Raw genomic sequence first — 27,652 nt, forward strand, 5'->3', positions numbered from 1 at the left:
AAGGTCAGCTGCAGAGAGATAGCTATCTGTCTGTTTGAAAGATGAGATAGAATATGCAAACCAATAATGTCCAGACCATAAATGAAAACAGAGCTCTGACCCACAGTCTCCTGCCCAGGAATCCAATCCCCTAACCTACAGTAAATAGCTGAGGAAACTGTGTGTCAGATTTGCAAGGCATGAGAGGGCTGTCTTTAGTGACAATCCAGGAAGCTAAACAGTAATTTCTGCTACAAGTGACATAGAGTGGCCAGGATATGATGAATAACTAATAGCTTCCTTAATTTTTGTTCCCCCTTCTAACTTAGGACCAGCCAGAGGAAGCAAAATATGAACCCTAACCAGTGAGCTAGAATGCCTTGCTTCCAGTTAACCCGCTGACTGTTCTGCCACACTAACGGTCTCCAGTCAGTGCACCTCTGAAGTCTGTCCTCTTTTCTACTCTACAGCTTTCTCACTCTTCTACCTACCTTTGAGTTTGTGCCAAATACAAGTGTTGGGGGCTGACTCCTGCAGCTAGTGCTGAAGAAATGCCTTCACTTTTCTCACTTGCCAGTGTGTTAGCGTTCACCAGAGAAACAAAACCAATATATAGATATATAGAAATTGTGAGGGGTTGGCTCCCATGATTATGGAGACTGAACAGTTCCAGGATCTGCTGTCTGCAAGATGGCAGCCCAGGTAAGTTCCAGTCCCAGCCAATGTCCCAGAGGAGTGTGAAGGTCAGGAGTGTTGGAGCAGAAGAAGATGATGTGTCCCTGCTCAAGAAGAGAGCAAATTCAGCCTCCCTTACCTTTTCATTCCATTCAGGCCCTCACGACTGGCCAATGCCCACCATATCTGTGAGGACAATCTTCTGATCCCAGCCTACTAATGTTTTTCAGAGACCTCCTCACAGCCACAGCCTCAAATAACACATAAGCTATCTGGGCACCCCTTAGCCCAGTAAAGTCCACACATAAAACTAGCCATCACAACTGGTCGTTCTTTATTTCCACAAAGACTTCATGCATATTTAAGTCGAAGTCTTTCTTGGGGATCTGTGCTTCTGCCTGAGAGTGAACTATCTTTTCCCCCTGGTTTTCTTTTTCAGAACTATTTTTTTTCTGAACATAAGAGCAACCGATTTCTTTCAAGTGTGTGACCTTTATGGTGGTGTGGCTGCTAAGCTGTAACCCAGGGGAACAGGGTTTCTTTGAGGCACTGTCATTGCCAGCATGGGGCTTCTTCTGCAGACAGAAAAGTTTGTGCAACAAACTTTTAGGGTTTTATTCGCTTAGGAAAGAAGATGAACAGAAATGCCATCGCTTGTTGTATGCAGTTGTGTAGAAGATAAGCTATTTTTAAAAATGACACATATTTCTTTTATGGACTGTATGCATTCAAATCAATTGCTATTTGAGCCAATTTTTCTCAATCAATTAAGAGCTTTGAGAGAGAAAGAAGGAAAAGATGATGGGACTTGTGCCAAGTGGGAGCTGTACTTCTCGGAAACCTGTTCCAGGACTCTCCTAACTTGTCAAATATTTGACAATATTTGATTCTTTTCATACTTCTTCTTGAAGGTGTGAAGGATGGCTACACATTTGAAATCTGTTTCTTCTGGATATCATTCACTGGAGGAAAGTCCAGAGAGATGTTTAAATGGTGCCTTTCTTCTTGAAAAATCTCTGCAGTTTGCTAGCAGGCCTAGGGGCTTTATTATCCTGAGTGACTTTGCTGCCTATAAATCACAGCCCTAAGTAGCTAAAGGGAATGAGTTAACCAGGTCTCTTTAAAGTATAACTAATGTTTCTTCAATTATTCGCAGAACAATTGAGTTCTGTCTTCTCAGGACACCTGCCCACCTGGCCCAGAGCCATGTTGCTCACCATCCCAACTGCCAGAGCCCGTTGCCCTTCAGTTATAATTTTTACCCTGGTGCATGTTGTACGGTATCTGCCCAACCCCCAACTTTTCAAAGATATTGGTATTTCTCATCCATAAAGACCAAGGTCACTGAGCTACGGAGCTTAGCTGTTGTGGTGGCTACTCCAAATGGCCTCACTGCTTTGCCCAGGCCCCTTTCCCGGACCCTTGCTCAGATTTGGAGGGTTTACTACATGGATCATGTGTCCTGTGACCTGGCTCTCTCTGGTCACAGACAACTACCAGTAAGGTTTAAGTTTGGTTGCAAGTAACAGAAGCCCTCCAAGTACTTGCTTAAATAAGACAGGCACTTCTCTCTTGTGTGGGCTGGAGGAGGGCTCAAGTGGTGAGAGGGCCTGCCTAGCAAGCTCAAAACCCCGGTGCTGCTAAAAAAAAAAAAAAAGAAGAAGAAGAAGCCTGAGTGTAGGCAGTCTAGGGCTGGTATGGGGGATTCCATGGTCACTGGGACCCAGGCTCCTTCCTGCTCATACTCTGCTGTCTCAAGGATGTGCCCCTTTTCCTCATGGTTCAAGATGACAGTAGAAGCTCTGGCCATCACATTATCGCATCCACCCCTCCAACCCCTCAAGGAAACATTGGCTTCTGTATCACCACATAGATTTAGCCTCGGGGTTACAACTGAGATTCAAAGAGAGGTGGGAATGTAGCCTTTTGGCTGGGTAGCAGTGTAAAGGTCAAGCTTCTAGCTCTGCTGAAAGTATCACACTATAAACCAGCCAGATTAAGAATTTGTACTAAGGACCTCTGCAATGATTTTCTGATGATGGCAGGCCCTATGGATGTGTAGACTGCAGTTAACTGTCTGGGTTGTTCAGGTTCATATGGAGGAAACCAGGCAAGAGAGAGGAAGCAGAGAAAAGTAGAGACAGAAGTCCAACAAGGGGTTACATATGTCTGGAACTATCAAGAACAGACTCATGTTCTCACCCAGCCCTACTTCTCCAGACAGCCAAGTCTGAATTCCTTAGAAACTTCACATTAAAAAGAGATACATTATTAAAAAAACTATTTTCTCAATCTGGGGAAGGAAATGAGAGGTGGAGAACTTCAGATTCCAAAAAGAAGTTGTTTTTCCTGCAATAATTTTAACAATAAGAATACTTTTTATGGTGTTAAATAAATATTACAGGAGGCCATTGTCTGACTATACTTCTGCACTGGATCCCAACAGACCAGACTAAAAATCAAAATGGACACTCATGATAAAGTTCTACTTCATCAAGCTGAAACTAAGCTGTTTAGCTGACCTTCTCAGAAAGCAGGATTAGAGAGATAACAGACAAATTTCCTAAACAAGCCAGTCTTAATTGGAATGATAATGAAGCTGTCTCTGCCTTAATCCCTACAAGGAAACAGGGTAACCCGAAGTAAACTGATGTTAACCAATCAGTTGTCTTTCCATTGTTCTGTCTCCTTGCCCTGCATTGTAAGGAAAGTAACCTTGAACCCATGACCAGCCTGCCTTTAGTTCTCTTGTTTCTGCTTTTTTCAGCTTTTGTCTGTCTATAAAAACAACCTCCTCTGCTCAGCCCATCGAAACACTTATTCTATTTCATGGAATAAGCATTGCCGGATTCTAAAATTGAAAACAATGCTAGTTATGAAAATTAAACTGAATTGTTATAAGTTTGTCCTTTGACAGTGATTTTATCACTCACTGTTAGGAAAAACCAAGTCTCAGCTACCCAAACAAAGCCTTTGTGTTGGTTTTCCCATCTGGCGTTAGGCCTAAGCATCTTATTACTTCCTGGTCAGGATCTTGATATAACTAACAGTAACCTTAGTGATTCAGACTTTGTTCTTGCACAGAATTCAGTTATGGCCCAAACTCCTGCTTTAGGAGTAATGCTTATATTTAATTTCTGGCCCATGGCTTCTTTGTGGAAATATTTTATCCTTCCCCTATCTCCTTGAACCCATTTAAGTGGATTCTCTTCTTTTAATCAAAACCCTTGTCCAAACAAAAAAATTCAAGTGGATCCATAAGAAACAGAGTTCAACTATCCATTAGACCTGGGGATGGCAAACTAATTCTGTAAGGAGCCTGACAGTAAATAACTAAGGCTTTGTGAGTCATATGATTTCTGTTGTTATCACGTAACTCCTCAATTTTGCCACTGCAGCCTGGGAGCAGTCGAGCAGTCATAGATAGTGTGTAAATAAACTGTCATGGTTGTGTTCCAATAAAACTTTATTCACAGAAAGAGGCAGAGGGCCATAATTGGCCTGAGGGCTGTAGTGTGCACATGATAGACTATAAACTCCACATGGATGGACATGTCTGATTTAACACTTTATACTCAGCTGGAGGCATCAAGCCTGGTCTATGATAACATTTGTTGAATCTCTGAGGGAGCAAACTAATAAGGCAACACCAGTTGGACAGATCACCCCAATTTAAATTAGGAAAAGTTTAGTGAGCCCCATTAAACAAGATCTCTTGTTAACCTTCTGGTTGATTTTCCTTAAGAATTGTGATAATCTACCTCTTTCTAAAATCTCATGGCTTGACAGAAAATAACACATTCATAGCCCAGATTCTCAGGCAGCCGCATTAACTAACTAGCTAGAAGAAATAAGATGGAGAAAACTTTCTTGGGAGCAAAACTTCCATGTCAGTGTTCCACCCAGGTATGCATGTCTTGCTGGCGCTAGTCTCCTAAACTGGGATTGTGGAGTGTGAGGTGCCTTCCAGTACAGGGCAGCTTAGGGTTAGGTCTCTTCCATGCTGTTCTGTTCTCTGGAGTGTTGCACCAGGGATTCAGCTCCGACCTCCAGAAAAGCATGATAAATGGTAAAAAACAGTGACCTGTGTTGCTTTGACCAGAAAGCCTCCTGGTGAAGCTGATGCTTTGTCTGGGTCCTCTTGTCCACCTGGCCACCAACAAGACTTTCATGGGTCTGCTTTTCCACTGACTGTCCATTAGAATCCACTGGGGAGCTAAAAACAAAAACAAATTAAAAAACAAAAACAAAAACAAAAAACAAACCCTGGCACCCAGGCCCACCCCAGACCAATAGAACCAGGATCTCCTGAAGCGGGGGTGGTCAACATTAGTATTTTTTAACTCTTCCCCATACACAGACCTTCTTGGATTTTAATTTGCATTGAGGATGGAGAAGCATAGACTAGATTTCTAGTCCTGGTTAGAATCACTTTTTTTCTCCTAATATAGGTACTAAAACCCTATCCTCATCCTCATAAGTCAAAATCTCATAGGGTGTGGGAATGCATATTTTCCAAAGCTTCTCTGAGAACTTTCTGGTGAAAGGACATTCCAAGCACATGCTGAGATAGCTCACACTTGAACATGATATGTTGGAACCTCAGCCACCTGAGCCCATGGGTTGGACTAGGTCAAAGGTGGCCTGCCCATGGCAATCCAACCCACTTAGTTCAGTTCCAAAGACTTGACGTGAACACTTGGCCTTAGTCCACTGGTTCTATCTAAGCTTGATGTTGTGGGAAGTGCCCAGGACACTGAGCTTGTCTATGTTCTCAGGCTGGTTTCTGGGAAGCCTCACCTGTAGGGCTAAGGTGAGCTCTGTAGATGTGGCTTCTCTTCTGCCTGAGGTTCTAACTATATTGCTTGTTTCTGTGCCAGAACCAGGAGCCCATTTGAACCCTGCCTAGGTGTGGCCAACTCCTTACTTCCTCCTTTTTAGGACCAGACTTGTTTCCTGTGCCAGAGAAGCACCAGAGGAGATTTTAGAAATATGAATCCTAGGTTCCACCACCTGAAACTGATTGATTAGGTTTGGAACAAGGCTGTTTAGCTCCCTTTGTCAGTCAGCTTTCTGTCACTGTGACAAAATACCTGAAAGAACCAACCTAAAGGAGGAAAGATGTATTGTCTTACAGTTGCAGAGGTTTTAGTCCATGGTCACTGTTGACTAGGCTGTTTCTGGGTGTGTTTTGAGAGGCAGCACATCGCGTCAGGGAACACACAGCATAGATCTTACTTCATGGTGGCCAGGAAGCAAAGAGAGGACTGGCGTCCTCAAGCGATGTGTCCCCAAGGGCATACCTCAATGAGCTACTTCCTCCAACTAGGCCCCAGCTGCTAAAGGTTCCACCACCTTCCAACAGCGCCTCAGGCTGGTGACCAAACCTTAGCACATGGCCTTTGGAGGACATTTCAGATCAAAACCATAACATTCCCCAAGTGATTCTGATGAGGAAAAAAAGTGGGAGGAGACTGGAAATCCTGCCACCAGCTCTTTGGATCCAGTCTCCTCCCACTTCCTCCATCTTCCTTAAAACACTTGGAGCCCCTTTGCCTCACAGCCACCAATTAGACAGCTTGTCCAGTACTAGTACAGCAGAAATCAAGGTAGTTCTTGAACAGAAGCCTGCATGAAGTGAGGAATGGCAACCCATGTGAATCCCTGGGGGAGAATATTTTAGGCAGAAGGAGCAGCAGGTGCAAAGGCCCTGAAGTGGAGTACAATGTGTTTGGTAGGCACAAGGAACAGCAAGGAGGACAGTGTGGGTGGGGGCAATGAGCAAGAAGCAGATGGAAGACGATCGGGTCACAGACGCAGACAAGTAGGATTTGGGGCTGTGGTAGGCATTTTGCATTGTGCAGTAAGTGCAAGGGGAAGCTATTAGAACTGATAAGAAAGAAATGACACGATGTGACATTACTCTGGTTGCTGTATGGAGAATAAACTGAAGAGGGGCCAAGAAAGCAGAAACAAAACATCATTGACGATCCGGTGGAGACAGGTGGTCGGGGGTGAGACGTGGTGGTGGTTTTCATATATTTTGAAGGTAGTGCTATAAGATTTGCACAGATGTAGGATGCAAAATTAAACAAGGAGGGAGCAATGACTCAGGATGATGGAAGCTAGCGTTGAGGGAGAAGGTTTAGTTAAGAAGTGGGAGGTATGAATAATCACAAGTTGGGGCATGTTAAATTTGAGACATCTATCAGAAACCTGTGTGAATACATTGAGTGTGCAGTTGGATATATGGATTTGGTGTTCAGGGACAGGACTGGGTTAGAGGTATAGCTATGGGAGTTATCAGTGGTCTTGAAGTTATGGGACTCAATGAAATCACTTGGAAAGTGACCATAAAAGAGTGGTGGCTCACTCCTGTATAATCCTAGCTATTCAGGAGGCTGAGATCAGGAGGATTGCATTAGAGACCAGCCTGGGCAAATAGTTCATGAGACCTCATCTCCAAAATAATGAGAGAAAAATGGACTTAAGATATGGACCTGAGTTAAAATCCCAGTCCCACAAAAAGAAAAACAAAAGAGAGAGGGGCGAGGGAGGGAATGAGGAAGGGAGAGGAGAAGAAGGAGGAGGAGGAGGAGGAAAAGAGGGAGAGAGAGAAAGAAGAAGAAGAAGGAGGAGGAGAAGGAGGAAGAAGAGGAGGAGAAGGAGGAAGAGGAGGAGGAGGAGGAAGAAGAAGAGGAAGAAGAACAAGAAGAAGAAGAAGAACAAGGAGGAGGAGGAGGAGGAAAGAAGAAATAATCTAAGGACAGAACTGTGAGGCCAGTCAGTATATAGAGGGTTAGAAGATTAGGAGGGAACAGAAAAGGAGTCTCCAGTGAGGAGGTGGTAGGGACCTGGAGAGAGTGGTGTCTCATGAGCTGAGTGACAAAGGCAGGATCACCTGTGCTGAATGTTGCTGGAAAGTGAGGTCTGAGAACTGACCTTTGGCTTTGGCAAAGTGGGACTTGTTGGTGACTTTGAGGACAGAGTCTGACAAGAGTCAGTGAGAGGAGAGGCTAAGGAAATGCTATGAGGCAGTTCCTTAAGGAGTTTTGCAGTGGAGGGGAATGGAGAGAAAGGCCAGAGGTAGCTCAGAGAGATTTGGTGAGTTGTTTTCCAGCATGTAAGATGTGGAAGATGCAGGGCTGGGAGCTGGGTGTGGTAAAAGGACCGGAGGCAAAACCAGCCAGGGTGTTGCTCAGTGGTGCCAATCAAGGCCCTTGAGACTGGGTTGAATGGCCAAGGAGGGAAGCCATGATCCTTTGGAGAGAGAAGTAAAGGAACACAGAGGTAGGGTGTTGTGGTCAGAGAGGGGAATGTGGAGATTCAGGATCAATGAAGTGAGGCAGGTGATGTCAGCGTTTACACTCTAGCATTGAGAATGGTTTAACTGGAGTGTGAGCCCTCAAGAGTAAGAAACAAGATTTAGAGAAAAAATAAATAGCTGGGAAAGAAAGAAGCTAACATCTGTTGATCACCTAGTAGAGACCAGGTGCTTTTACATTTACTATCTCTTTAAAGTCTGAGGGATTAGATTCCCATTTTTACCTGAGGAGGTCACAATTCAGAGATAAAGTTCAAGTCCAAGGTCACACAACCAGCAAATGGTCAGAATTGAATGGGTCCAGCCTGATTGTGAAGCCCATGTACTTTCACTCTCTTTCATTCTTCCTTCCCTCCCTTCTTTCTTTCTGAGATGTAATTTATGCATAATTAAGTACACAAATCCTAAGTGCCTAAATCCTTGCAGCTTACTAACTACACACACATAATTCACAGACAGCTGAAAATACAGAACAGTCACAGTACCCTAGGAACTCCTTTGTGACCCTTTCATACCCGTCCAAGGGCAGTCACTATTCTGCTCTCTCACATATGTTAGTTTTGCCTCTTTAGGCAAAATAGAATCATGTGCTTTGGTGTTTGGCTTCTTTAAAGAGATGAAGTCTGAAAACTTCATCTGTTTTGAGTGTAGCTGTAGTTCTTTCTTTTTCATTACTGTAAAGTATATTTCAATTTTCTTTGTTGTTGTTTCTGAGACAGAATCTCACTATGTAGCCCAGGCTGGCTTTGAACTTAAGAACCTCCTGCCTTAGCTGCCTCCCGTACTAGGATGACAGGTGTGTGTCGCCACATCTGGCCCTCAGAATGATTTTAATTTGAATTTGAGTCACAGTACTGAGCATCTTTTTCTATGATTATTCATTTCAGATCCTTTTTGTGTAAAGTCTCCTCTGTTCATGTTTTAATTCATTTAAAAAATTAAGAGTTATTTGCATGAGTTCTTTTTTTTGTAATTAGAAAAATAGGATTTTCAAAATTCATTTATTCACATGTGCATACATTGTTTGGGTCATTTCTCCCCCCATGAGTTCTTATATGTTATTTTTTATTTCATTTTCTCCTTCTATTAGCCTTTTAGACATTCATTTATCTATTTATTTTTGTGCTGGAGAGTGAACCCTGGGCTTTGTGCATGCTAAATATGTACAGCATTTAAAGTTCTTATAGCCACATGGTGAGATCCTAGCTCAAAACAAAACAAAACAAAACAAAACAAAAAGCTAGGTGTGGTGGTGCACACTTGTAATCCCAGCACTTGGGAGGTGGAGGCAAGAGGATTGAGTTCCAGGCCAGCATGAGTCACACAGCAAGACACTGTCTCAAAAAAACTGAACACCAAAAAAATAAAAGAAAAGATAAATAAAATAAATAAAAATAAAATTCATATTTCTTGTTATGGTGTCCCCCAAAATGCTCATGTGATAAAGGCTTGGTCTCCTGCTAGCGGATCTAGTCATTGAGAGACAACTGGGTCATGAGAGATCTGACTTTCTTAATGGATGAATCCACTGGTAGATTCATAATTTGATGGCATTACTGAGAGGTGATGAAGCCTAGAAGGTGGGGCTGGTGGGAGGAAGTAGGTCTTGGGGTGTGCCTTTAAAGGGTAAGTCTGGTTCTCCCATCCTCTCTGCTTCCTTGCTGCCATTAGATGAGCGGCTCTGCTCCACCATGTCCTCCACTAGGCCCAGAAACAATGGAACCAGTTCACCATGGACTTGAAAGCTCTGAAACGGAGGGCCAAAGTAAATCTTTCCTCTTTTAATTGTTTTTCTCAGATATCTGTCACAGCCATGGAAAAACAACTCACATGTTCTTTTCAGTGGTTTCTTGAGAGATAACCATATAATTCCTTGTTTTAGTAAAGCCTTCCTTAAATTAGTACTTTTATCAATTCTCAAATAACGCAATGACCTTACAATACTGCTAGTCCATCTACCCCTATTCCATACTTTGCAATATTGCAATTATTTATTTAACTCTCTAGGCTCATTACTGTTGTTGGTTTGCACACTCAATACTTGGTTGTATTTCCCTTTTTGGTGCTCTGATCTCCTGCAGTTCCAGGCTTCCATCTTGGGTAATTGCTTCAACCTGAATTGCTTCCTTTGGCATTTCTTGTACTACAATCTGTTGGAAACATAGTTTCTAAGCTTTTGTTTGTATGCAAATGTCATTATTTCATCTCCATTTTGAAGGATATTTTAGCTGGCTATAGAATTTTCGGGATTTTGTTGTTGACTTTTTAAAAAACATAACTGATTTTCAGCTATCATAGACTTCATTGAAAAGTTGGGCATCAGTCTTACTACCCTTCTCAAGGTCATGTAGCCTTTCTTTGCCTGTTTTAAGATTTTTCCTTTGCCTCTGTTTCCAGCAGTTTGCTATGTCTGCAGGTAATTTTCTTTGTATTTATTCTGCTTATTGTTTGCTTATTTCTTGAATCTATGGATTGATGTTTTCCTTGGAGCTTTGGGAAATTCTTAGTCATAGTCTCTTCAAATTTTTTTTTGGCCCCTGTTCTCATTCTTTTCCCATAGCACTCCAATTGCTCAAATGCTGTAGCTTTTGATGGTTCTACATTTTTCTCATGTTCTGTTTTATTCTTTCATTCTTCTCTATGTGTGTTTCAGTTTAGTTAGTTTTAGTTTTCTGATTTGGCTATTTTATCTTGACTTATCTATTGTTTGTTTGTTTTTGGCAGTACTGGGGTTTGAGCTCAGGGATTCATACTGGATAGTCAGGTACTCTACCACTCGAGCCAGTCCACCAGCCCTTTTTTCTGTTGGGTATTTTTGAGAACTATTTGGCCTCGAACCTCAATTCTTCTGATCTCTGTCTCCCAAGTTGCTAGAATTACCGACTTGATTTATCTTTAAGTTTGTTAATTCTATCTTTTTCTTATGGTGTTAAATTAATCCATTGAGTATTACTTTCTTTTTAGTTTTAGAGTGCCCATTTGATTTTATTTATAGATTCCAATTTTCTATTGAAATTCTTTATTTATTCATCCATTTTATTAATTTTCTTTAACATCCTGACAATAATGACATTGAAATTCCCGCTCGTCTCCCACATCTGGATGATCTGTAGGCCTATTTATTTTGTGTTTTTTTCCCCTTAATTGTGGCTCATTTCCCTGCCTCTTCTCATATTAGGTAATGTTTAATTATACCCCTGACATGTTGTTTACAGAATCACAGGGACTCCAGAGGACATCTGCCATTAGAGAGAGTTTTCTTCTTTGCTCTGTTGGACATACAGGGTGAGAGGCTGATTAGTAATTAGGGGAAATCAATCAGGGATTGCAACTAGTTGAAACTATTTCAGTTTTAGTTAAACTCAGTCTGCCTCTGGTTTGCTGCTATTCCTTGCGCTTGGTCATCTTGGACTTTTGATGGACAGCCTGATGGTTCACTGCCCTCAAGTTCTGACAGCCAAGGGCATATTTTGCCCTTTGGAGCTATTGGTAGTTGCTGGAGGAGTTGCTTGCAGCTACTATAATTTACTATGGCCTGTGCACAGGGAATGAATAAGGCAGAAGAACAAATAGAGTATGCCTAAGAAGAAACAGGATAGCAAGAGATGGCAGAAAGAGCATATACATCACTCTCACTGTGCCCTAAGTCTTATTTCAGTGCAGTTTAGAAACGGTTTCACTGTGAATCTTTCCAGGGTGGGCTTTTGAAACACTACTTTCTGTTGAGTGGAAGGAGGACTCACATTGGAGAACCCATCACACCATATAGCTGACATGGGCACAACTGCCTCCCTAAGCCAGGAAGGAAGACCCATCACTCAGGCTCTTTCTATAGAAAATACAAACAAACGAAGAACTTTATTTTGGAATTTAGAATGAGAAAATTATTTGGTATTTTATAAAGAAAACTTTTATGTGTTCTAATGGATCAGATGCCAATGTCTGGAATAAGAAATAAGCTTGTTGGTTGAGGAAGAAAAGCAGAACGGGAAGAAGAAGAAAGTAGCAATGATGCTTTGTCCCCTTGGGTTAAGAAAGTTTGAAACCAAGAAAACATCTTTCTTACCTTTACTATATCTTAAAACCAGACTCCTATAATTTAGAAATAGGACTACTTATATGCTGTCTGCTCTTTTTAAATTTTTAGTAAGTGATATTGGAGATAACATGGTATTAAAGCTCACCAAGAGGACCCACAGAGAGAGATGAGTTCACGCCTGGGCCTCAGACACGAGCAGTAGGAGCACCGGGAACCCGTGGGCAAGGATGCGGGTGAGGTGCGCAAACGGGACGGGATGCATCCCTTCCCTTCTGAAGAGTCCCTGTGCGGGGCTCTAACACTTTAAAGGAGCCTCCTTTTGTGTCCTTTTTAATGAAAGACGGCTTGAGGCACAGCTGATCCCAATTCTCAGAGAAACATCAGGGACCCAAGAAAGCTATGAGCGAGGAAGGAGAGAGTAAAAGTATGTGCAGTGCTCTGAGACTGCTCAGTGCACGGAAGAATATCCCTCTGCGTTCCAGGACTTTTTTGGGGGCATTGCTATTTTACAGCACAGTAAGATAACTGATGTTGAAGGTTATGATTTTGAGTAATTGAGCAAAAATAAATTACATCAGTCCTTTTTTTTTTTTTTAAATTAAGTCTAGGAAACTTGCAAAACATTTGAAAAAGTATTTTGCGGTTGGAGTGTTGTAATACTTTGAGTAGTCTTCAGTCTTACTGAAGCGTCACTGATTAGAAATAAGGTGTAGTAGATTCTGTGAATTGCTTGATACTTATTTCCACCTCCTTATCATGGGCCTTTCTGTACTGAGGATGAAATAAAAAGCTGCATTTCCTAGACTCCCCTCCTTGCAAGGCCCCTTTGTGGTTCAGGTTCTGGGACTGATGCATTGGCGTGGAACCCAGATTTGGACAGAGTGACGTGTGGAGAGAGGCGGGGCTCGAAGCATCAACTCCAGCAGACGCAGAACATGGCAGAGGCACCAGTGTTCAACCGTGGCCTTCCTGACTCTGCTTCATTTGACAGCCATGGAAGGGCCTCCCAGCAGTGCAGAGGCAGGGGGAGTGGTTCCCAGGCGCTTGGGCAGCCCTCTCCCCACCTTCCATGATTTAGTAAGCCACGGACTCTTGGGAATGAATACTCCTGTGCTCCACTAACTCAAGTACAGCTTCTGTTGTGCACAATTGAATGGTTATGCCATTCACCCATGCCACTCATCTCCCCGCTCAGTTCTCAGGGCCCGGCAGCACGCAGCTGTTATTAGGGTTAGGTTAGCCTGTGTACAGTGGGGAGCACCCAAGCCTAGGGAGTTCTTGATGTGACTTTCCTCAAACTTCACCTGAAATTCCACTCTTCCAAGTTCACCTCCTTCCTTCCTTCTCTTTCCTCCTTCTCTTTCTTCTTTTTTGCAGTACTGGGGTTTGAACTTAGAGTTTTGCATTCTTGCATTTGTTGAGCAAGTGCTCTACCCCTTGAGCCAAGCCCCCTTTTTGCTTTATTTCATTTTTCAGGTAGGTTCAGGTCTGGGAGTGTGATCCTTCCATCTCCTCCTCCCACATAGCTGGAATTACAGGTATGTGCCACCACTTCTTGCTCCCAAGTTCATTTCTTCAAGACTTTTGTATGCTTCCCCCAAACTAAGTGTGTTGTACTTAGAAAGCTGGTTGAACTTTTATTATATATAGGGACAAGAATTCCCTCTCAGGGATAGGTGATGGGAGAGAATATACAAGAGATATACCAGACTGCATGTCGGAGTCAAAAGGAGACTCATATGAAGTAAGGATATTTCCAAAGGTGTAGCTCCTGAAGCAGACACTAGTGACTTACAACTTCCTGTGAAGTGTTGCAGATCTCAGTGGAGAGTGGCTATCGGTCATGGAGAACTGAAGTGAGATAAAGGGAGTAAAAAGTGCAAATGTTTGGGAAATCCACATATTTCTAGTCTCTGCTGGAGATGGAAGTGTGTGTTGCTAAGGGTGATGGTGTTTCAAGCATAGAAGTGTATGAAGATAGGTTTAGCTGGTGAGTGGCAGAGCATCCCGTCATTGGTTAAGGCTTAAGAGACAGATAGAGCACACTGACATGTTCAGATGTGAGGAGGGTGTATAAACAGCAGGGAGCACATTTGCTAGTCCTTGTATTTGGATGAAGACAAAGGAAAATGTGTCTAGAGGGTGGAAATGTGTGGGGAGATGTCCACAGAGATAATTCTACTCTTAGTCAAGGGAGGGCTGCTGGAATTTCTCTTCTGACTAGTCCAGGAAGGGTTTGGAGGAATGGTGCATTATTTTTTCTTTTTGTCAATCATGTTTTAAATTCTTTTGGGCAATAGGTGGGATGATTTTAGGGAGCTCTTTAGAGGTAAAGGAAAGAGCTGTTTGGTTAGCAGAATCTTGGCCTTTTAACGGAGACAACTAAGAATTACTCCAATTATTTTAAGGTTGCAATGAGCAAACACTTATTCATCCACAAAGCCTTTCTTCAGTCTTTCCTAGGAGACTTAGACACAATTTCACAACTATCTAATTTTAATCTTTCCAACATCCTTGTGAGGTAGGTAAGAAGGAGAATTCTTACACTTTTTTTTAACGGATCATAAAATTTCACGACAAGTATTTTCCAGAGAAAGCACGTGGGGCCAAAGTGTGAAGCCAGCCAGAGAAATGTGTCTTCTGAGAGCAAAGCTGCTGTTCTTGCTGCTGAAGATTGTGTTTAGTCTGTACTTACTTCTTTATACTCTGATCCTCTGGCTATTTATGGCCTTCAGTGTAGCAGTGCAGGACTTGGCACTGACCTGTAATGGAACCATAAGACCCTTCATTATGAGGCCGTCCTGTGGTTTTGATAGGGGGCTGGGCATAGCATATGCTGTTTTGGCTAGGCATTTACAAAGGTTTCAGAGTTGCTGAAAATTTCTCTGACACATGAAACTGTGGAACCTTAAGGGGGATGGTGTTTTGTTGGGCAACTAGAAAAGGGTTTTCTGGAACACGAGCTGCTAACGGAAGGCAGGTATTTTTTAATTCATTGCTAGTTATCTTCATACTTCTTATTATCTGCAGAGAGAAAGAATTTTATTGATAGGCCCAGCTAAGTTTCACCCCTGTCAGTAACAAAGGCTTAATTTCTAAGAATGGTGCTGAATAATAGACAAATATAGGCAATTTATCCTGGATTGTTAAAGCCTGTCAGATAATGGGATTTCACCCCTTTGTTTAACATGGGATTTGAAACAGACTTCATGTGAAAAGTTGTATTTCAGTAAAGCATGGTAAACAATAAGATAAAGACCTTCATGTTAAAGAGGATTTCTCTGTTTTAAACAGATCAGATTGTCACCAGTTGTGATTTAGTTTATCAATGAATAAGTTAAGGTATCTTCTTTTTCATTGTTAAATTGAGTTTAGGGAAGGAGGTCAATTACCCTTTTACTTTTAGACTAGAATTAGGCAAAATGAAGAATGTCACTAATTATGAAGAGTGCCCAATATTTATCACACTCCCACTTATGCTGAAAATTTGAATGTTAGGAAATGATCTGGCTTGCAAACAATCGTCATTCTTGTCCACCAAATGTAGGAAGGCTTTAATATAAAGTGTTATATATACAAAATCAAAACTCCCTAAAATTTCATCAGCACAGCTGATGAAATGTTCTGTAGCATTGCCATGAAGCTATTCTATGACTGCAAGTGAAAGGATTTATTCTGAAATAATTATGCTATATCATTATCTACTTTTATTATGAACAGTTGGGTAATGACCACTATCTTTTTGTTAAATCACTCTGTTCAAACCTTATAAATTTCTGGGAGAATGTTCTATAGTAAAGAAAGAAGTCACTTCATTCTTGGGTGGGAAGAAAAGCAGAGAAAGGCCTGGAAAAGGAGTCTGTGTTTACATTGAGAATTTTATATTCAGAAGATCTCGAATCAAGTTTTATCAATGTCAACACATATGATGTTTTGTTTTACAGTTTGGTATAGTTGTTATTTTGAAGTGTGTAAGGTGAGGCTTTGGGACTACCACAGTGCATTCTTAGGGTCTAGGAAGGCCTTAGTCGGGTCTAATTTCAAAGCATGCCGCTGTTTCCTGCTCAAAAACTGTCACTGAATGCATTCAAACTCCTTGGCCTGCTCTTTTCCCAACCTACCCAGGATTATTCCACTATAGTGCCCTAGACAAGGAGGACAGCCAGAGCAGAGGTCGGAGGTGGGGGAGCACAGTGGCATTGGGGTACAGTGAGTGAGGGTTTCTGAAGATTGGGGTCTGTTCTATGCCAAGTCTGCTATCACAGGGTCCTTGAAATCTTCTGTCACACACCTCACACCGAGACCGTGCCAGAAACTGGCTCTCAGCAGGGAGGCAAAATGAATAATTCACCATCCACAGCCCAGCCCTGCATCAGCTGTGTGTTCTGGGCTGGTAAACCCACAGAGGCAGTTAACTGTTTTAATACCTGGTCAAGCCACTTTCAAGGCAATAATGGGAATTTGTTTCCTGATTTTAACATACAGTTTCCCCACACTAGGGCAGAATTAAAAAGCCACAAAGACATTAAAATAAGATCTGCTGCTATTAAAAACCCAGCAATGATCTCACACTCAGTGGCTGAAGCAGCTGGTGTGCATACACCCCAGGCATTAGCAAACGTGGAGGCTCTGCCCCTCTCTTTGTTGTCCAGCCTAGGGTGGCTTTTCTCCTAGTGGCCCTTTGTGACAGGGAATGATTTCTCCTTTTTCTCTCCTAGCAACAGCCACATTCTTTCAGACAGCAGTTCTTTCCCTCTCTGAGCAGCTAGCTAAGTCATGGGGGAAGATGGAGGGGGTGTGTGTGCAAGAGGGAGGGGGCGCCCCAGGCCTTCTGTTCCCTCTGAGAGAAAGCTGCTTTCAGCAGTCTTTAGCACTAGGAAAATTCCAGAGGGAGGAATTTGGAGATGTGTGCTCTGTGTATAGGTCCACATCTGACACTAAAGGTGCAAATTCGTAGTCAAGTGATCAGGGCTGAGGCTATTCTAAGGGGCAGGTGGAAGGGAGGTGATGAAGCTGGAAGAGTAGGGACAGTGTGCTTTAAAAAGAGGAGCAAAGTGGGACGGACGTGAGCACAGAAAACAGGATGGGAATTGCAAAGGAGAGTGAAGTTGTATGCTTGCATGGCACATGAAACCCAAGAAACGGAACTAAAAAGAAGGAAAGAACTGCTTTGCAATAGTGCAGATTGAAGGGGGAGGGAAGAACCGCTGGTGAATTGGATCAGTGTGCTTTCCTAGGAATAATGGGAACCTTGGAGAGATGCAGGCTGGCATGGGATGTGCTAAGGAGAAAGACCACAGGCTCTGAGGTAGCACTAGCAGCACAGAGTGGCTTAGCTTTCCTTCTCTCATTTTAGCTTGTTCAAGACCCAGGAAGCCCAGGCCCCAAACAATTCAACCTGAAGGTAAGTTAATGAGGAGCTTAACTGCTGCAAAAGGAGAGCAAATGTCTTTCTGACTCCTAGTGAGCAACATCAACAGCAAATGTCACCCCACAGCACTAAGTGAGGGCACGCTCCTGCAAGTTCTTTAAATGGATCAACTCATTGAATCATCACAACAATCCCTCTAGGAAAGTGCTATTACTATGCCCATTTTCCACACAAGGCCACTGAGTTGCCAAGAGTAAGACAACTTGTGAGTTAAAAGGGAATTGCATCCTGGCCAGGGCGTGCAGATTTTGGGTGCTACCACCTTATCTAGAGCAATCAGGAGCAGGATCCTGGCCATAAAAACCTATGAGTAAACAATTCCTTCCTTTCATTTCATAGCTAGGGAATTCCCAGAGCAAAGAAGAAAACTAGCTGATAATCTAGGAAGGGAGGGTGGGAGAAAGGAAAGAAAGGAGGGAAGGGAGAGAAGGAAGGAAAGGAAGGAAGAGAGGAGGGGAAGGAGGGAGGGAGGGAAGGAGGAAGGAAGGAAGGAAGGAAGGAAGGAAGGAAGGAAGGAAGGAAGGAAGGAAGGAAGGAAGGAAGAAAGTTCTCTATTGGCACTTTCTTCTCCTCCCTGTGAGAGGTGGTGGGAAAAGAAGAGGCTGCCATGGGCGCTCCTGACCTTTTGAACATAAAGACTCCCTATTAATGTCTGAAACTTTGTTAGTAACTGTACTTAGAGGATTGAGGAAGGACATTTGCACCCATGGATACAAGGACACCTTGTAATAATGATGTCCTTCCCCATCCCCCCCACCCCCACTTCGGGGAAACACTATACAAGGGCTTGGTGGAGGTTTGATGGAGGACCACCTGAAGCTTGTCAAAATAACTCTGGACCACAACTCTCTGGGGGCAGGGCTTTTGAAGATGCAGTTGAACATCTCCCGGGGGTGACTGTCGTGCACACTTAGGCTTGAGAGCCTCTGCGTTCTGATCTGAAAATAATACAGTTCTTACTTACGCTTTCCCTAGGGCTAGTGCAGTAATGTGATGAGAAAGCAAAATGGCTTTTGACCTCAGGATTTTTAATATATTCACAAGCTGAGTTGAAATGACAGAACCCTGAGATTTTTGCTGTGGGCATGCCGTGCCTCACTTTATCCTGTCAATTCCCTGGCGATCTTTTTCTGACCTTAAAAGGTTTTTTAAGCCCTTGAGTTTGGGAAAATTTAAATCAGGAATGTTTTTGACTTCAAAGTGATCTGGAGCTGGGAGATTATTTCTGGCATGTGTCATAATGATAAGATGAGTCACGGGTAGGAAAGGGGGAGATGCTCCCTAAGTGGGCCTGTGAAACAGGCAATGTTTTGATCATTCTTAACTTGTAAAGATCCCTTTATTGCCATAAAATCTAGGAAGGTCTCATTGTGGGAGCTAATGTGTGTAAATAAACCTTTCTAACAATGCCTGAGATGTGTTTCCAGAACATGTCCAGGAAAGTGTGTGTGTGCCCTTGTGTGTGTTGGATGCACGAAGTTTTGTCAGAACTTCCTGCCAGGAGCTCAGGGTCTAGGGCTGACCTCAGAGCCACCCGCCACTGCAGTTTCCACGCCATCTGGGCAGTAGTCCTCCCACACTTGGATCTTTGATTTTCATCTTCCCTCCTACCCCACCCCCATGGCTTTCTGCCACATTTCCTGATTCTTCCCAAGGTCCTACAGGGCAAAAGATAACAGGTTGGACCACGGACAACAGGTGTTGGTGAGGATGCGGGGAAAAAGGAACCCTCTTACACTGTTGGTGGGAGTGTAAACTAGTACAACCACTCTGGAAAAAAATTTGGAGGCTACTTAAAAAGCTAGACATTGATCTACCATTTGATCCAGCAATACCACTCTTGGGGATATACCCAAAAGACTGTGACACAGGTTACTCCAGAGGCACTTGCACACCCATGTTTATTGCGGCACTATTCACAATAGCCAAGTTATGGAAACAACCAAGATGCCCCACTACTGACGAATGGATCAAAAAAAGGTGGTATCTATACACAATGGAATTTTATGCAGCCATGAAGAAGAATGAAATGTTATCATTCGCTGGTAGATGGATGGAATTGGAGAACATCATTCTGAGTGAAGTTAGCCTGGCCCAAAAGACCAAAAATCGTATGTTCTCCCTCATATGTGGACATTAGATCAAGGGCAAACACAACAAGGGGATTGGACTTTGAGCACATGATAAAAGCGAGAGCACACAAGGGAGGGGTGAGGATAGGTAAGACACCTAAAAAATTAGTTAGCATTTGTTGCTCTTAACGCAGAGAAACTAAAGCAGATACCTTAAAAGCAACTGAGGCCAATAGGAAAAGGGGACCAGGAACTAGAGAAAAGGTGAGATCAAGAAGAATTAACCTAGAAGGTAACACACACACACACAGGAAATTAATGTGAGTCAACTCCCTGTATAGCTATCCTTATCTCAACCAGCAAAAACCCTTGTTCCTTCCTATTATGGCTTATACTCTCTCTACAACAAAATTAGAAATAAGGGCAAAATAGTTTCTGCTGGGTATTGAGGGGGTGGGGGGAGAGGGAGGGGGCGGAGTGGGTGGTAAGGGAGGGAGTGGGGCAGGGGGGAGAAATGACCAAGCCTTGTATGCACATATGAATAATAAAAAAAAAAGATATCAGGTTGGAGACAAAAATCTGTGAGTGAGCTGTATAGTTGACGGATCTGTTTTGGTTGAGACCGATGAGAAATGTGATATCTCATGTACGACTTCAGCAGGATTGGGGTGTGATGTCTGTTCATCAGCAATTCCAGAGACATGACTGAAGTTCATACCATGTAAGGCTTTGCAGAGGGGTACTGTAACACCTCCATCTCTTGTGCTTGAGAAACTTCTTAAGTAGAGAAAGGAGAAGACAAGATAACACCAAGAATGGAAGAACAGAATAGGAGGGGGTGCAAAAGAGGCAGGCAGGCTCCTGCTCTCTCTTTCTCAAGCAGCCAGGCATTCAGGTGTCCCTCAAGCATTTTCCATAAGACTAGTCAGAGTCAGCTTTATTAGTCTGTGGAGTTGGCTGTAGAGTCAACTGTGGTGTGATTTTAGGCAGGGCTCCCAGCTTCAGAAAGTAGGTATTGTAACTTTGCTCTAGGTCTTGAGAGCTTTCATCTTGCTGAGTTCTTCTATAAACATGGATGCTTCTCATAGGGCTGCAATCATGTTGACTAGTATCTCAATATTCAGCTACATCTCTGAGTGGGAAGAAGGAAACTAACTGATAATCCAGTGAACACAAATCCCATCTGGGATGTGACTTGGGGGAGGCATTTTAGAGGAGACCAAAAGTGGGTGTAATTGCTGTAATGGAAGTAGAAGAAAACCAACTATGAAGTTTACTTAGCTTACCCTTCTGTTAGGGGCTGGCTCAAAGCCATCCTTTGATGTTTTCCGATGATAACATAGGAATATATGGTGGCAAAATAATTATGAATGTGCACAGACTTGATTCACTCTTTTCTCTTTAATTCAGCACTGACTTATTGAGCACATACTACATGTCAGCCATATTTCTAGGCATTCAGATTACAACAATAATTGAAGTGATCAAACACTTTGACCTCAGATGATATTCTGTTTGGGGAAGACAGGTAAAAAAGGCATCGTGCTATCAATCCTCATGGGCAGTTTTCAGTCTAAATCATGTTAGACTTCTCAGTCTCTTCCAGAAATACTTTCTTCACTTGGTTTATGGGATACCACATTTTCTTGCCTATCTATCTCAATACCCTTTGTTGGATTCTCCTTATTTTCCTGACTTTAAATTGGTGAGCCCCAGAGTTAAGCCCTCAAACACTTCTTTCCTCCCTCGTGATGATCTAAACTTACACCTGCAGCTTTCATCTTTATTATGAATTTTAGTCTTTTAAATCAAACTGCCTACTCCACATCTCTACATAGATGTCTACCAGACCTCCCAAACTTCACAAAATCAAACTCTTGAGTTTCTTCCCCCAGCTGTTACTCGAGTCTTTCTCTTCTCAGTTAATGGTAACATTATTCTAATAATTACTCAGGAAAACCTTTGGATTCATCCCTGACTTCTTTCTTTCTCTCACATTCCACAACTGATCCATCAGATTTAGCTACGAAGACGCTTATCACAATATTTTTTATAAAGACAAAAATGTGGAAGTGACATAATTATTCAATAATGGAAGAATGGTTAAATTATGTTTCATCCAGCCATTAAAAGTGACTTTGTAGTTGCTAATAATCAAGGAAAGGCAAACAAAAAACATGTTGATATATCATCTCTTACCCATAAGGATGGTTATTATCAAAATGACAAGAGATAACAACTGCTGATAACACCACTGGTTGAGGGTATGGGAACTAGGGTACATTCTTGATGGGAATGTAGATTGGTATATTTATTATGGAAAATACAGTACAGATTCCTAAAGAAATTCAACATAGAGGCTGAGTGCCAGTGGCTCCTGCCTGTAACCTTAGCTACTTGGGAGGCTAAGCAGGAAGATTGTGGTTCAAGGCCAACCTGGACAATAGTTAGCAAAATCCCATCTCCCAAGTAACTAAAACAAAATGGACTGGAGGTGTGGTTCAAGAGGTAGAGAGCCTACTTTGCAAGCACAAAGCCCTGAGTTCCAACCCCAGTTCCACCCTCAAAAAAAAAAAAAAATAGAACTACCCTATGATCCAGCAATCTTTCTTCTGGGTGTATATATACCCAAAGGAGATGAAATCGTCTTCTTGTAAAGGTGTTTGCAGTCCCATGCTCATTGCAGCATTATTCAAAATGGCAATGAGATGGAAATACCTGTTAACAAATGAATGAACGAAGGAAATGTGGCATATTTTGCATGGAATATTATCAGTCTTAAAAAGGGAGAAGATTCTGTCATTTCCCACAATTGAAAGGACATTATGCTAAATGAAATATGCCATACCCAGACAGAACAATATACATGATCCCACAGAAGAGCTCAAATACACAGAGCTAGAAAATGAAAAAGTGGTTTCTGCTGATGGAGGAAAAGAAGGAAAGAAAATGGGGAGATACAGGTCAAAAGATATAAAATAACACACATGTGGAATGAACAAATTTACAGAATGTTCAACATGAGGACTCTAGTTCATAAAACTGTATTGTATTAGGTATTCTTGCTAAATAACTACAGTACTCCTCCCTTTCTTTCTTGGCTTTTGATTTCTGAGGTTTTAGTTATCTGAGGTCAACTGCAGTACAAAAATATTAAATAGAAAATTCCAGAAGTAAATAGTTTGTAAGTTCTAAATTGCATACTGTTTTGGTAGAATCTCTTTGTCTAGTATATCCATGCTACCTATACTACTTATCCAACAGTCGTTTAGTAGATGTCTCAGTTATCAAATTGATTGTTGTAGTATCACAGTGTTTGTGTATCAAATTCATCCATAGTTTCAGGCATCCAGTGAGAGTCTTGGAATATATTCCCTGTGGACAACGGGGACCTACTACAGATTTTGGCTACCCTTGCCCCATGAATATAGGAACTATGTGAGATTATAGATATGCTAATCTGCTTCATTATGGTGTCCTCATTTTGATATGCATATCATGTTGTAGTCTCCTAATTTATACAACAACATTGATGTTTTTAAAAATGACATGGTTAATTAGATACTGTTTAAGGTGTTTTTTAATTATAGATAATTTCAAACATGCTCAATAATAGAGAACCATGAACTCATTACCCACCTACAGTGATCAAGTCACAGCCATTTCTGCTTTATTTATTCCCCCCCAACTCATCTCCTACCTCCCCACAGGATTATTTTTAAGCAACTCTCAGATATTGTATCAAGTCAACCATATTATGTTACAAAGCAGTTTACAAAAATGTGCATAACATGATTTCATTTTGGTAAACTGTATGTGCATAGGAGTAAGTCTCACAGGACAGCTATCTCTTGAGTCATGATCTGGTAAATGATTGTTGATGCCTTCTTTTGTTTGCATTTATTTCCCACAGTGGACATGTATTCCATGGAGAAAAAAATGAGGGGGATAGGGAGTGATGTTGATATTGACACGCCACTCCTATTCCTCTTATAAATTTGATTACTTTAATTCAAGCTGGCTACTTCACATTGTGAAACAGAAATAACCACTCAACAGAGATAAGGATCCTTTCTGCCAGCCTCTGTTTTCACCTTGGGCAGCCAGGAATTAAAAATTGCCACATTAGCATTTATCATTACACTATAGCTTCTCAATTTCAGGCCCATTGACATTTTGGGCTGGATCATCCTTCCTTGTGGAAGACCATCCTTTGAATTGGAGGACGCTTAGTAGCATCCCTGAATTCCACTAACTAGGTGCCAGTAGCAGCCTCCCAAACTCCTTTCCAGCTGTGACAACCAAAAATGTCTTCAGACATTGTCACATGTCCCCTTGAGAGGCAGTTACTCATGGCTGGGAACCACTGCCCTCCAGCATGGTTCGAGTTGAAATGTTGGTGCCTAGGAGATTAGCAGTAACAAGGTTTTGTTTCACTCATTTTGCTGGCTAAGACCTCATAGAGGATGTAATTTGTGATCTGATGAAAGCTGTTATTGTGGTTTACTGACCTGCACATTTAATTAGCCAACCTATGACACATCAGTTAATGATTATCTGCATTTTTGAAACATATCCAGAAGTGACCAAGACAAGTTCAACTCTTAGAGAAAAGCAAAGGTCATAAGTGAAAGATTGTTGTCAGCTATCACAGTGATTGGTCAGATTTGCCCCGCCAGCTTACCAAGGGACCCATTTTACCATTCATTAGCATCCATGACACAGGGAGATATTGTGTGGAAGTTAGAAAAGGGAGATGTCTTCCTAGAAAATTAATGATGCTACATACATATAAATAGGTCTTTTAAATTAGAACTAAACACAGAGACATAGTTGCACAGAATAAGGGGAAGGGTATTTAAATATTGCATTGAATTTGGAGTTATTTTTCATAATGGAAATCTTTTATTAGAGAACCATACACATGAGATAAGGGAAAATATGAGGTCATCTTGCCCATCCTCTTCAAGAGCTGCACTGTTCCATATGCCCTACCCTGGGCTCTGCCACCAGTCCAAAGTCTTATTAATATCCTCATTTTAATAATATAGGATATTTCTCATGTCTCCTCCCCAGAGAGAACTCAGTAGATGGACAGAAGTTGTATTAGTGGTATCATGATCTTCAAAAAGATTACTGCTTTAGTAGCACTGTGTTGATTGCATAGAAAAAAAAACTAGCAAATTCAGCCTCAGATATTGCTGATCTATGACTATCAAGTATTTTATAAATTGTGTCTTAAATACTATCACATAATTATACACTTAATAGAACAAATTTGTGGGATCTTAGGTTTTAATGGTTGTTTTCTTGAAATTGTTGGGTATTTCTAATTCCGGGGAATACTGTGTAAGCTATTTTTGTAAGTACCGCATGCTAACTGTGCCACTGGAGTGTGTAAGCTATTTTTAAATCTCATACTTTCTTGTGCTTGTCTACCTTGAAAAATACTTACCTTTTGTTTTTCATGACAACATCCAGAATTTTTCTTCAATGACAAATAATAAGTCACTATCATCTTCTGTGGGCTAGGTACCATTTAGGCACTAAACATATAATAAACATGCAATATTTATAATCCTATCATATATACAGACCTGTTTCCCCATAGGTAAACTGAAGCTCAGACAGGCTAAGTACTCTTTCTACAAGGCTCACATTGCAGAATGGCACATTGTTAAATGGTTAAAACTGATTTAAACACAGTTCACAGTTAATAGTTACAGGCTGTGAGACTGTCTCTTACAGTTTGTGTGAGGAGAAATGTACTTGTTTGGAGTCTATAAAACATCTGCAATTTCCCCTGCTGAGGTGGGGGTAGGATTGCACTTAAAAAAAAATCAACCACAAAGCAACCTTCAGGACCTGCTGCAGCTAGGGAATGGACTAGGTTGGGTTGAGAAGTTTGTTAAAAGTAAAGAAATAGTGTAAATGCTTTGTGTAAGTATAAGTGCTTTGTTCAAAGAATAAGTTGGGTCTTTTTTTAAGCCAGGAAGGGAAGAGGGTTTTGGAGAGGAGAGCTCCCTATGGAAAATTCCCAAAATCCAATGTGGGGAGGGGGTTCAGGCTCCATATAGGGTCTCTGTTGTTCTTACTGCAGACTGAGGAGAAAAAGAGGAGGGGTCAACAGGAGCATCCTCCATAGAAGCTTGAAAAATACAAGCATAAAGCATCTGGGTAGGGGAGACTTGGCCGTAGTTCAAAACACAAGAAGAACCCAAACCTAAACCTAGAACTCAAACTCACCTCAAACGGCGGAAGAAAGAATTCTACCAACAATTGAAAATGGTATATCCATCCACCCCTAGACTTCAGGCTGTGAGTGTTCAGTCTGATTAAGGTCAAGGTGATGATGGAAATAGCAGCTGGGGAGTGTTTTGCCCAAAGATAAATTTGTCCCTCTCTATCGCTGCAACACAGCAGGGAGGTGTGTGTTTGGAGTTAAATTAATTTGATTTGCATCATGCCATGGTAACTCCTGTTCTCTCTCCCTGCTGTCAGATGTCTTAGTGGCTTTTTCGCTTTTCTTTTCACCCCCACACATTTCATAATACGGAGAGAAAGCACGGATTGGCTTCAGGCAGAATTCAGAAATGGAATAACTCTAATTTGATTATTCTGCATTGAGTGCTATTCTCTCTCCTCCTCTCCCACCATCCCCTCCCCCTTCTTTCTTGAGGGAGAGAAGTTGTAAACCCGAGCACAAGTATTGATTTATTTTTATATCCTGCTTAATGGCACAAACTACTTGACAATCACAACTTGTTCCTTGTAGCAGAACCTGGCAGCGCACCTACCCTCCCCTGCCCCCTTTGTGTCTTCAGTAATGTTAACACCAGAAAATGAAGTTTTGGCCCATGATCCCATCAGGGATGCGCTCTTGCTGGCCTTGGCTCTGGAGGCCGGGCGGGTGACATCTTTTGAGGGACCCTGCTCAGCCCTGGTCGGCTGGAGCCGGGGATCCCCGCCTGGTCCGCCGCTCCTCGCCCTGCCAGTGGCTGGGCCGGGCAGGATAAGGTTACGCCGAGGCCTGCTAGGTGGGGAGGAAGGGAGGCGGGTCCGAGCCCGCGCCCCGGCCCCGGGGTACTTCCCGCCCTTGGCAGCTCGGGGGCCCGTCCCTGCTGCCGTCCCGGAGCTGCCCGCGGGACCCTGAGCGCGCCGGGGGCCCGGCCCCGCCATGGCCAGGGAGAGGCCACCCGGCCGGAGCTGCGGCGCCCTGCCCCGGTGGCTGCTTGGCGCCGCGCTGCTGCTGGGCCTGCGGCTCTGCGTGGAGCTCCGCCGCGCGGGGTCGGGACCTCCAGCTCACAGCGCCCCGCCGGGTCCCAGGACACCGTGGCCACCAGGGCCGCACCTGCCGCCCGCGCCTGGTCCCCCGCGCGGCGCCAGCAGGAGGCAGGTGACCTACGTGCGCAGCGGGCGCCGAGCGCCCCGGACGAGCTGCTGCGCCCCGCGCGGGCGCCCCCGCCCCAAGGTCAGTTGCAAAGCGCGCAGACCCCGGCCTTGGACCAGACCGTGTGGCGGGCCCTCGCCCACTGTGCTCTTCCGGATGGGATGAAGTGGGACTTCATGCCAGACCCAACCAATGCCTGCTGAGTGTCCCCCTCCAGGCCCCTGGCACCCAGCCCTGCCCTTTGTAGAGAGGGAGGCTTTGAGTGATAGGCAGGGAAAGAAAAAGGAAGAAGTCCTGGTGGCCCTTTTGTGTTATGTGCCTTCCAGTATTCCCCATGGGCCCTGGACAAAGCTGGGTGTATCCACTGTAAATGGCATGTATACCACCTTCATCACGCACGGTGATGAAGAGCCACCTGGTAGCAGAACTTCCCTGGAATCCCACCCCAGGCGCTGGCCTTAATGGGAAATTAATTGGGTGCTCAAGGCTGGACAGTGTTGCTCTTCCTCCCTCATTAACTTCCTACCTCGCACCTCATTGAGCAGGCTGACTTTAACCTCTGATTGTTAAACCTCTGGCCTCCAGCCCTCTTTTTTGGAGCTCGTAATTGATATGATACTTAAGAGTGGAAAGATTAAGAAAGTCAAGGATAAGCTTGCCCAGTCCTTCCACCTGCCAGGTCTGCTTCCATCCCAACTGCATCCTCTCGAACTTGTCTGCTGTCCTGTGTTTCCTTTTCTTT

At 43.0% G+C, this 27,652-nt stretch overlaps 1 protein-coding gene across 3 annotated transcripts in view; it reads left to right on the forward strand.

Annotated features, from left to right (window-relative positions):
• The first annotated feature begins 20,096 nt into the window (after positions 1-20,096).
• Mettl24 (methyltransferase like 24) overlaps positions 20,097-27,652 on the forward strand; it is a 143,446-nt gene continuing 135,890 nt past the window's right edge. The window contains exon 1 of one of the 3 annotated variants that reach the window (XM_074076941.1): positions 20,097-26,991. In XM_074076941.1, coding sequence (XP_073933042.1) covers positions 26,698-26,991 — 294 coding nt within the window. In that variant the 5' untranslated portion in view covers positions 20,097-26,697. The remainder of the gene's footprint in view (positions 26,992-27,652) is intronic. The other 2 variants (XM_074076959.1, XM_074076952.1) reach the window with 2 other exon arrangements.

This window comes from Castor canadensis, chromosome 1 (assembly GCF_047511655.1).
Source record: "Castor canadensis chromosome 1, mCasCan1.hap1v2, whole genome shotgun sequence".
In the NCBI taxonomy this organism is placed as follows: domain Eukaryota; kingdom Metazoa; phylum Chordata; class Mammalia; order Rodentia; family Castoridae; genus Castor; species Castor canadensis.